The 12,552-nt window shown below is 35.7% G+C and overlaps 1 protein-coding gene across 2 annotated transcripts in view; it reads right to left on the bottom strand.

Annotated features, from left to right (window-relative positions):
• The window catches only part of USH2A (usherin), a gene marked incomplete at both ends in the record, with an annotated part of 756,807 nt that overhangs the window by 190,834 nt on the left and 553,421 nt on the right, over nucleotides 1-12,552 (bottom strand). For both annotated transcript variants that reach the window (XM_079697601.1, XM_079697602.1), the window contains 2 exons: nucleotides 4,055-4,223; nucleotides 7,496-7,694. In XM_079697601.1, the coding sequence (XP_079553727.1) occupies nucleotides 4,055-4,223; nucleotides 7,496-7,694 (368 nt within the window). The remainder of the gene's footprint in view (nucleotides 1-4,054; nucleotides 4,224-7,495; nucleotides 7,695-12,552) is intronic.

The raw sequence follows: 12,552 nt of genomic DNA, 5'->3' as shown, positions 1-12,552 counted from the left end.
ACATAGAATTACCATATGATATAGGAATTCCACTTCTGGGTATATAGCCAAAAAAATTGAAAGCAAGGACTCGAACGGATAATTGTACACCAATGTTTATAGCAGGCTTATTCACAATAGCCAAAAGGTGGAAACAACCCAAATATCCCTCAACAGATGAACAGATAAACAAAATGTTGTATACACACACAAATGGAATATTATTCAACCTGAAATAGGAAGGAAGTTCTGACACATGCTACAACATGTATGAACCTTGGAAACATTATGTTAAGTGAAATAAGCCAGTCATAAAAGGACCAATATTATATGATTCTACTTATATGAGGTACCTAGAGAAATGGAGAAATGATCTTACTGTGAACAGTGCAGTTGCTGTGTTTGTTACATTTCTCTGGGTGAGAGGTTTCTCCTGTCTGGTCTGCAATGTAGTTCCCATTTCTTAAATCTTTACAGCTAAAGAACTCAGTGTCTCTTGCTGGCAAACTTTCTTTAACATAATGTGTCACAAGGTCCAGGGGCAGCACCAGTTAATTAAACATCACTTAGGACAATGGTGGGCTTAGAGGAACAGTGTACACACTTATACTGGGGAAAACCAACCCTTTTTAAAAAAAAAAAAAAACTCCACTTTTGAGTATAACAAATATCGATTGGATATTTTAATCCTATTTTCTGGAATCCCTCAGAATGTTATTCAGTTCCTGACAGAAGAAAAGGCTTCATAACAAGAGGTGTGGATTATATCAATGAGAAGTAAAACTGAATTTTCCCCCCTCAAAAATGGGCTATTAGACATAAGATACAAGGATCAGTCACCTTCTCATTAACCTCTCAAAATGAATCTATTTCACGACAGGCTTGAAAATGTTTTCTCTCTAAAAGCTACCATGCAGTCTTAACAGTTAATTGTTATTCTTATCAAAGAATGACCCGCATTAACATTTAGCTTGAGGTCATTAGCACATTTATAAAAAAGGGGGGGAGTGGAAAGAGCATTCTTCCCTTTGCTGTTCTTTGTTATACGGGTTCTATGGAGGAAAGTTGTGAGAAAAAATGAAGTCAATAGTATCCAACAAAATGAAGTAAATATTATTCACCAATATTTCAGACCTGTCTAGAAATATCAAAATGCCTATACCTGTCTCAGCCTTGAACTGGCAGACTACTGATTGAATTTTAATTACATTGAAATACAAGATGGTTTGGGGTCAATACACTTTCTTTCTTAATGTAAACAGTGTTAAACCAGTTAATAAAGACCATTGGCTGAAAATAGAGGTCACAATATAATCTTTTCTTTTAGGTACTGATATATTGAGATTCATGATTGGAGTAAAACATTTTCTTTGATTATCCAATAAGATTGCATTTTTTCCTTTTGACATCAAGGTAGGCATTCTAATCCTGTGAAAAATTAACCACTTAAAAGATCCAAATGTGGGCCATGCTCAACAGATTGGTAGATATTAAAATGCTTGAGGTCTGAGGGCTTCCCTTGTGGCGCAGTGGTTAAGAATCCGCCTGCCAATGCAGGGAACACGGGTTCGATCACTGGTTCAGGAAGATCCCACATGCCATGGAGCAACTAAACCCGTGAGCCACAACTACTGAAGCCTGCGTGCCTAGAGCCTGTGCTCTGCAACGAAAGAAGCCACCGCAATGGGAAGCCCGTGCACCACAATGAAGAGTGGACCCCGCTCTCCACAACTAGAGAAAGCCCGTGCACAACAACGAAGACCCAACACAGCCAAAAATAAAGCATAAATAAATAAATTAATTAAAATATATATAATAAAAAAATAAAATGCTCGAAGTCTGAATGAACATGTGTCAATATACAGATGATGGAGGTTTTAAAAACTCTTGCTTTAAAAATTACTTATTAAAAAGTTTTGTATAACATCCGTAAACGACCTTTGAGCTTCCATGACTTATTTCAGTTTTGGGGAAAAAAAGTTGAATTTTATTTGGAAATAGAACAAAAGTAGATTGATTTCTTAGTTGGAGATCTGACACTTTGTGCTAGGATTGAGAAAGGTGACAGGTAAAGATCCTAGGTGTTCATAGCCATGACATATGCAACCAAGTGTTTTTCATCAGTTTTAAGGCACAGTGGATATTTTTCAGAGTTGGGACAGTTCATGGCAAATCATAACTTACCAGAAATTTTAATGTGACTTGGAGATGAAAACACAATTGTTTAGTTCTATGCTGGACTTAGAGAAAAGCCTAATATGACCTACTGGTTTGAAGAATGGGAAGGATGGAACAACAGAAAATTTCCATCTCACCTCTATAGTTATAATCTCTATAGTTATAATTTTCAAGGCAAATTGTTTTGCAAGGAGGGAAGATGTGAAATATAGTTGAAAACTCCCAAGTGTAAATTATTTTGAGAGAGTAAAGCATTTGACAGTGTTTAATTCATTGCCTAACACTATGATTTGTAGTATAATGAAGTTAAGGCTTTTCTGCAAAATCTTCGTTTCTGTCACCGTTCTGTTTTCTTACTTGGAAAATCCAGTTGATTAAGAGTTAATTATGAAAGTATTTTTGCATAAGAATCAGAAATAACTGTACTTTTACAAGGGCAGATTTTTCTATTAATTTTAAGGAACAATTATGAAGAATAGAAGATCTCTGCCTGGAATAAACCTGCATAGTATTTAATCATCTCACTTTCCCTGTTTGCTCCAGTGTTTTGTAAAGGATATACTGGGTGAGACAATTTCTCCATACAGATATCTTGGATGGATATATTTGTACCAAACACAAGGTACACTGAACAATACCTGAATTAACTACATTTCTGGCATAAATTTCATGTTAAACTAGATATCTCAAAGCATTGAGCATCCAAACACTTAGCTTTCTTCTCTTTCTCCCATATCTATTTTCTGTGCTCTTAAAGAAGAAATAGGCATTAAACTTAGGTACTAGGGGAAAAAAAAGTCTGTATTCTCAATGGCTTTTCTAGAATAAATAGTAACCGATAGTAACAGTAATGAAGTTTTTAGAAGTCTGGAATAGTTGTTTAATAATTATGTTAACGCCTATTAAGTAGACTGCTCAAAAGAGCATGGATTGGGCTTCCCTGGTGGCGCAGTGGTTGAGAGTCCTCCTGCTGATACAGGGGACACAGGTTCGTGCCCTGGTCCGGGAAGATCCCACATGCCGCGGAGTGGCTGGGCCCGTGAGCCATGGCCACTGAGCCTGCGCGTCCGGAGCCTGTGCTCCGCAACGGGAGAGGCCACAACAGTGAGAGGCCCGCGTATTGCAAAAAAAAAAAAAAAAAAAGAGCATGGATTTTGGAAAGACACACAGATTTGCATTTCAGCTCTTCCGCTCCCATCTATGTGGATCTGGGCATGTCATCATATCATATGTAAAGCCTTGAATACAGAGTGTGCCAGAAACTTGTTGTTTTATAAATGCCAATTGTTGTTATCTTTATTTTCAGCTATATTCACTGGACATTGTTCTGTGCAGTTGAATTTGGAAAATGGCTTATTCAGTTGGCTGATAAGACAGAAGGAAAAAGAAGGTGAGGAGGGAAAAATTCCTGATTGCTACTCTTTGCTACATCCCTCCTTCCCCTGCCAGACCTAGAGCAATTAGGGGGCCTCAGATAAATGGATTCTGTGGTTATGATCCCTCTAGGAACAATGCGTACATCCTTCAGAACAGAAATGGAGAAAATGGAGAACAGCTTCATGGAGTGGAACACGAAGAAATTCACAGAGTTTATGGTGAAATACTCAGCCATGTGGATAAAATAAAGTCACAAAAAAGGGAATTATCCAGCTCTCCAGATATATTTATTTATGTAATACATATAATGAGTTCTCTATTCCCTCTCTAGTTTGTACCTAGTCTTGCTTATATTTCAAAAAAGCTGAGAGAAGAAATGATACCTAAAGCCGGCCATTGGCTATGTGTTGGTGGTTTAATCTCTGGTGGGGAGGTGCTTAAAATAGTTCATTGACACAAGTCACATGTTTCTTTTTTCTGGTTCCCAAGATTACTGAGTACTACTGGAAATGATCCTCACCGGGTAGAATCCTAACGTAATACCCCGAGCAGCACTGATGATTCGGTTGTCCCTCTTGTATTCGGCCACCACAACAAACTCCAGTTGAGTTCAAAACAAATGCGATGTACTTCTCTTCACAACAGTGGTGTCCAGGCTGGGTGTCGTAGAGAACTCCATTACAACACACCTGAAATTTGAGAATCAGATATAAAGAAATAGTTTTATTAAGAGTATTGTACCACCATATCTTATGTGATACAGTTATTATTTAATAAGGACTTGATCTGAGACCAAATGTAGCATATTTCTGATAAAAATTTAAAGGTTTAAAAAGTACATTTTCTCTGTATCATTCAAATTCTACCAATGCTGTTGATACAATGTAGCTTCTTTTAGCCTTCAACCATGCTTTGTGCTCTATTATAATACTCTATAAATATGGATTATCTTTTGAATGTCAGTGCTTCCAATGAGAAGATGATTTAGAATTGTAAATGAACAATTTCCTTCATATATATGTTTTTATTTTAATGATTGTTTAATTTAAAAACATTGCATCTGTGGAAACCTGTCTCTCATTGATCTTTTATTTTTTTAATACATTGCATTTTCCTTACACTAATTTATATGATCACTTATTTATGAATCCAATCTTCAGACAAGGCAATCTCAACAGTGCCCAACATTTATATATATATATGTGTGTGTGTGTGTGTGTATATGTATAGAAAAGGAAATTTATATGGAAATTATTTTTGAAAAGCCCTTTTAACAGTGTTTTCTCCTGTGGAAGAAATTATGTGCTTGAGCAATCAAATAATTATTTTGCATGCTCACTTGAGGTCTGAGAGACTGACACTCTGTATCTAGAACAAATGAAACACGGAATAGTCCTGAGATGTAGCCTCAGAACATACACTCAGCATAAGTTGCATTAATTAGATAGATGCTTCCTGTAGCAGACAAAATCGACCACTATTTAAGAGGTGCTTCTCTTTTACCTTTTTGCTCATTGCTACCTCCAGCCTGCACCGACATTTGATTCATGCTTAATACAAGGGCAGTAAAATGTGGAATCTCTAAGTCTGAAGACTAGCTTAGTACTTCATTCATTTCTCAAAAGTGACCAAAGAGCAAAGAAACTGGGCAGAAGTCTATCTCTATGTTTCCTCAGGTAGCCCTGGTAAACTAACTGCAATAAATTGGCTTTGCTGTGTCAAGTTGGTAGCATGAGGATTCAAAATCAGTCTAATTCCAAGGATAAATTGCATGACTCCTTTCTTTGATGCCATATTCTATGTGACACGTAAAATTTCAAATTATGCCCCATTTTAAAAGAGTTAAGCAAAAACTCTTCTCTTTGTGTTTATGTGGGATTTAGGAATGCTGGTCATTTTTGCTTTCAGGGTAAAGCAATACACACCTTCCTCTTGTTTTATGACAGTGACCTAAAATCTTGCCCTTTGTTGTACAATCTTAAAGAATCTATTAAAGTCCCATTCACGTATAGTGAGTTTCTGGACATCAAAGAACATCCAGGCTTTTCCTTCAGCAAGATTCGCTAGGACTTACCATCCTTTTAAATTTTCAAGCATTTATTTAGTGATGGGTCATTAGGACTGGTTCCCTTCCATACTTTCAGTGTCAGTGCCATTCTCAAGCTCTTTCAGTCACGTGAAACTTGTGCCTTTCTTCTAACCAACTCTGGTTTAGATCATCAATGGGTCCCCAAAGGGGACATTTTCAGGAGATTATTTCTCTTGCGAGGTCTCCTCCTGAACAGAGTATTTCTTAATCTTCGAATTCAGTCTTCAAGTTCGTTGTCTCAGAAAACAATTTTAATAACTTGAGCTGGTAAGTGTGTAGCTAATATTCAAATAGGCAGCCTGTTCCTTGCTCTATGTTTTCCAAAAGTAATTCTGTAATCTAGTGATTCTCAAAGTGTGGTCCCTGGACCAGATGTAGAGGCATCACCCAGGAACATGTTAGAAATGCAAATTCTCATGCTCTACCCCAGACTTCTTCTGGGGGTGGGACCTGCTGTGTGTGTTTTAACAAGCCCTCCGGGTGTGATACTCACTGGGGTTTGAGACCCATGGCTGTAATCACACGGGGAAGCTTGTATAACTATTACAGATGCTCCTGTAGTGATTTAGCCAAAAGACTCTTAGACTCACAATAAATCTATTTTCTACCTCTCTCCAGCCTCTCACCCAGGAAATATATATTCATAGTTAACCCCAAACAAAATTTACAAACAACTTTTTCCTCTTGAGATTTTAATTGACTTCCTCTTTCACTGACAATACCTGTGTGTGTCCTTTAATGCATCAAAGTTTTTTTTTTTTTTCTCCTGGAGAATTTTAATGGGAAAATTTATTCTAGCAATTTTTTTTCCTCTCAGAAATCCTAAATTTCATTTCATTTTATGAAAGTGTGCTCATCAGATGGCACACATTTAATGCCTTAAAATGACATAAAACTTCGGCATAAGGACAATTCTGGAGCCTAAGTGTCAAAAAAAAGTACAGTTAGTAACTACTAGTTTTATGACATTTCTTAGATGATAGCCAGTGTCAGCCATAATAATCTGTATTTTGATCCATATTGCTTCAACAACTCACTTTCATAATTACTATGTCCTTTTGCAGTGAATCTTTTGAATTTAGTAGTAGCTTTAGTCATTACATGTGTGATGTTGTTGACAAATAGGAACATTATTTCATTATGTGAAATCCTATCTTCAAACTAAGGATTTTCTGCATCACTTATCAATAAAAACCATTTACAAACCCCTCTGTCTGGCTGTATTATTGATCTGATTCTTAAACTGCAACTAATATGAACACTAATCTGCAAATGGCCATAATTTAAAAATATTTCAGTCAAACCATGAAAGGTCCCAATCACAGTTACTCATCAGTGTCATGTAAACAAACACCACTTGTAGCTGAATGGATTTGTTGTAAAGAAAATTCAAGTCACTCAATCAAACAAACTCGGGAGGTTACTTATCATTTCAATAAACTCATTTTCCTGTGAAGGTGATGAAAAATGAGAAGGCTAAAATGCTCATCGGGAAGATAGGATTTGTATAAGCATCCTTCCTTTTCCATGGGGTCTTCTTGATAGGTGGAAATCTTGATCATGATAAATCATGGTTTAAGAAGCAAGTGATTTCCTCAGACACAAATGTAAAATGTTAAAAGTATCCTCTCACTTTTCTGGAGGTCACTTGATAGCAATATCATTTATCATAGACATAGCAGATAATCTTTAAAAAATTAAGTCATAGTTTTAATTTATTACGTTGGATTGTAATTTCTTTTTTCCCCAGCTTTCTTGAAGTATACTTGAGAAATAAAATTATATATGTTAAAAAAAAAAAAAAGCAAGTGATTTCACTTGGAGTGTTTAGTGAGAAAAACATATTTCCCTGACTAGTTTGAAAAGATATACCTTAGTCTCAGGGGAGTAGCACCTGGGTCCACAGATAGTTTCAGGTTTTTGACACTTCACTGCTTTGCAGAGTTCATGACTGTGGTCCTTCACTGACTTCTGGATTTTAAGGCATGAACGCCATGTTTTCCGTAAGAGATCATATCCGAGAATGATGCCATTTGGCTTCCCTGGAGGCATCCAATCAATCTGAAGGGATCTGCAATGGACAGAATAGTCAGGATTTCTGAAAAGACAACATTTAACATTGCTGTTGTCAGTCTCATCTGCCTTCCAGTTTGGTCAAAAGGTCTATTTTATCAACAACTACCTAATTAAAAAGCTGGAGCAAAAGAATACATATACTAATATATATTCTGATATATGCTACTACCAGAGACTATGTTTTGAGAATCAATCAAAACCATTTAAGCTTTTGGGAGAATAACACATGACATGAGTCCGGTGGTCCCCCACTTTAAATTTCAGAGGCAAAAAGAAAGTATCATTGTTTGTGGCTAGTCAGAAAATCAACAGAAAGTTTTGGTTGATAAGTAAAAACAAGACACAAATAATTTGACTTAGTAAATAGGGTGGAAATTAGAATATGTGTCAGACCTAATCACTGCTTATAATCCCCTTCTCCTTTGCCTTCCTTCCCTCAGCTAGGACTAGCCATGTGACCCATAGCTGCTCAAAGAGATGCAACCAGAAGATGGTGGGATTCTAATAAAGGTCCCTAGGAAATTTTAGTTTCCTTGATGTGGCTGTCGCCCTTTCCCCTTTTCTTTCTTTCTTTTAAACATGATGTCTGGAACTTTGGCAATCACCTCATTCTTCTTGCAACCATTTGAGAGAGACCATAAGAATCACAAAGACGCCTCTGCAGTATTTGTTATAACGAACCAATGCCAACAACAATCTACCTCTAGAACTACTTACTTGAGCCTCTACTGTTGGTTGTTTTGTTACTTATAGCCAAAGTACATGACCAAATTGATAAAATCTTTGTATCAGTGATCAATTGATAAAATGTATCAATGAATTTATTTATTGATACATAACATTTATAAATTTTATCAATTGATACAATTGATAATCTCCCTCCAAATATACTTTATCTTAATTTTTTGATGCATAGAAACAGATTTAATTCTGCAATAGTTCTTTACATACCATGATCAAATATGTTTTGTGGTCAGAAATAGAGGAATTAGAGATTCCCATAACAAACTCCTTTATATTATTATGTTCTTGAAGATGTTTGATTTTTAAAAAATTGAGCCACGGTTTATTCTAAACATATAAATATACTGTTTTGGGTGGTTTGGTATACAATGAAGGCATAACATGGGACCAAAACTTTACTGCATTTTCAATGGTCTATTAATATTTCATCTGCTGTACTGAGTGAGATCATAACATAAAGCTGTTCACAGAAGAGTGAATCCTGAATAAAATGATCTACTCTCAGGTTAATGTGCAGAACTTTAATTCTGCACTTACATCTACTTGTCAGAATGACACAGTCCAGATGACATACCTGTACTATCTTCAGTATTTTTTTAAGAAGTCTATAAGAAGAGAGTATTTAAAGTTTTAATAAAGCCCCAGAGATTTGGGCATGACATATTTTTGCAGTTCAGCACAGCAAGGAAAGTCTGTTATTTGCAAAACACTAGGTAAATGTAAAATAATTATTTTTGTTCTTATTATTTTCAAAAAAGAGGGTGGAACTCTGATACTCAAGATAACTTTTATTGTTTTAATTCTAGAATTTTCAACCATAACAACCATTCACAAATAGTTATAGGTTAGCTTTACATATAAAACCTTCCAGTAAATACTCTGGAGAAGAGTAAGCACATATGAGTTTAGTTCCTATACTTTAAGATCTTAAAATTATCACAATAACTTATGTTGACCATCTTTCTGCCACTGTGTGACATAATATTTTTGTTATACCTTTTCTTTTCAGGAGAAGTATGTCTTTACAGACCAAATTTTACTGGAACCTATCAGAATTCTAAGTGACATATATGTTAGGAATTCAATTAGGCCCAAACGTTTACATTAAAAAGCCGCAGTCAAGATAAACCTTGACATTTTAATAGACTGCTAAAAAAGAAAATTATTTCCTTTTCTTGGGAGGTACAAACATAACACTTTCACTAATAAGACTCTATAGATAAGAAATTAATGTCACCTATGAGACAACAGTTTCACAGGTGACTTGTATAGTCACCATTATTATTCTAAGGTCTTTATTCAACTCTCAAAATTAATTCCACGTTTTGCAGATACCTCTTTTGTATTCATTGCATAATCAACTCCAGGAAAGACTATATTTAAGTGACATTCAAAGGTCGGACTTATCCACAAAAGCTGGCAAACTAGTAAAGTCTAGAAAACACCATGTAGAACCATGCCATTGTAACTTCTCTACCTTGCACAAAATAACTGTGAAGTGAGACCACCTATATTTTTAGTGATAGCAAGAAGAGTTTTGATGTTGAGGATCTGAGTCAGGTACACTAACGTACGTGATCAAAGAAGAATAGGGTGTTTAACACCTGTCCACCTCTCATTAGAACCCATGGGAGTAACACTGAAAAATCTTTTGGTTGTTGATTTAAAATGAAAGACATCTCAGAGAAGTGCACACCATTATTAACTGGATTAATGTTTTCATTGCTTTGATGTTTAAGAGTAAAATAGGAGGAACATTCTTAAGCCATAGGAATTAATGTGAAATACTGCGGAAACAAACTGAAGGTTTTTTTTTGTTTGTTTTAATACATCAGTAAAGGTAGGCTCATGCAGAAACATGATCATGAATCCTCAAATGGATCTTCTTTTTTGGGGGTAGGTTTGTTCATAAAGTGACAATTAGAGTTTACTTAGCTTCCAGAGCACTAAGGAATAAAATTTAAGCTACCTTAATAGAGCTTCTGATAAGAGCCACAATGTTTACACACATTTTAGCACAATTCATTAGGTGTTTAGAAAATCTAGTCAGAGCTATTGACTATTTCTTTTTAAGTCTGTCATATTGTTAGTAGATTTCCTATTCTACTTCTGTTACTACTATACACCCCTGTGGCCACCGTCACCACAATAATCATCACATTCAGCTCACGAAGTACAAAGTAACATTGAAGATAGAAATAATTATGGGAAAGTCATTTCTTTATCACTTACCTTTACTGGTAAATATTAAAATGATACAGTTCAGAAAAAACTTCTATGGAGAGTTACAGTTCCCTTGGTGCTTTACATTTTATTCTAATATTTTATCACAATTTTGTCAAAATGTTCTTGTTTGGGCCAAAGGAAAAAATCTTCACGTTACTTTAAGACACCCATCTAAATTGTTATAAATAGCTGTACATTCCCTGATAATGTTTACAGAGGCTTTTTAAAAATTCTTATTCAGCTTGGTCATTTTTGTCGGTCATTTTTATAACATTCAAGTTCTTCAATACTATTCCAGATTGTGGTTATAAAAATGATCAGGACACTTTTAATATAAGACTCAATAAATGTAATATGATAACAATATTAATTCTCTGCTCTCAAATCAAATAATTGAATGTTTAATTATCCACTAGAATATTTAGCATAACTTGTAGTCAGTAAAATATCAAAAGGTAAAAACTCCGTGTCCTTGAGTATGAGGAGATGTGAAACATGCATACCTGAAGCATGTCAAATATTATACAGCAGTGTAAAATCAAGTGTTTAAGTGTGTAGTTTAGGCTACAGGTATTACAGAAACACATGAACAAAGATCACTGTGTCTAGATGAACAACGAAGGTTTCATGGGAGAAGTGGATGTGGACTTGAATTGGGGTAAGAGGATGGGAAGAATTCTGAGCAGGAAGATTCATATAAGCAAAAATAAGAGGGAGAAGCAGCCTAGCCATATGTAGAAGAGTAACGGGACCAACTTGATGAGCGAATGATTTACATCCAGCAATAATGGAAGGTCAGTTTGAACTTAAGAAGAAAGTTATGAAGTCCCTCAAATACTATGCTGAGGAATTTGATGGTGAAATAGGGTGATTGTGCAGTGGTATCACTAGCAGAATAAAAAGTCCTTTTAGAAATAATACCCTGGCAGATTAGAGTAGAAGAGACTAGGGGTAGGGAGAAATATCAGTGAGCTTCTGCAGTAACTTAAGTATGAAAGATGGTTTAATGGGGTTTCCTCTTATTTAGGAACTTAAACTATAGCCCCAAACTGAGGATGACCGATGATGAATTCCTCCGTTAAGTATCTTGCTTCTAGAAGAGAATAAACAGCAAGATTCTGCTGCAATGAACATTGCGGTGCATGCATCCTCTCGAATTATGGTTTTCTCCAGATATGGAGTAGGATTGCTGGGTCATATGGTAGCTCTATTTTTAGTTTTTTAAGGAACCTCCATACTGTTCTCCACAGTGGCTGTACCAATGTACATTCCCACCAACAGTGTAGGAAGGTTCCCTTTTCTTCACGCCCTCTCCAGCATTTACTGTTGGTAGATTTTTTGATGATTGCCATTCTGACTGGTATCAGAAAGAGAAAAACAAATATCGTATAATATCGTTTATGTGTGGAATCTGGAAAAATGATACAGATGAACTTATTGGCAAAGCAGAAATAGAGTCACGGATGTAGAGAACAAACTTATGGTTACCAAGGGGGGGAAGAGGGGGGACGCATTGGGAGATTGGGATTGACCTATATACACGACCATGTATAAAATAGATAACTAATGAGAACCTACTGTTTAGCACAGGGAACTCTACTCCGTGCTCTGTGGTGACCTAAATGGGACGGAAATCCAAAAAAGAGTGGGTGTATGTATACATACAACTGATTCACTTTGCTATACAGTAGAAACTAATACAACATTGTAAAGCAACTATACTCCACTAAAAATTTTTTTTTTAATTTAAAAAATAAAAAATAACCCCCCCCCCTCCAAAAAAAAAAGATTCTGCTGAGTTCTGAGGATAAAGCTGCCTTTTATCACTGACCCATCACCCAAACCAACCCAAAATAAACAGAACTCTAGGAGAGTTTTTGAAT

The sequence above is a fragment of the Hyperoodon ampullatus genome, assembly GCF_949752795.1.
Source record: "Hyperoodon ampullatus genome assembly, chromosome: 2".
NCBI lineage: Eukaryota > Metazoa > Chordata > Mammalia > Artiodactyla > Ziphiidae > Hyperoodon > Hyperoodon ampullatus.
This window is presented reverse-complemented; position numbering and strand designations above follow the sequence as displayed.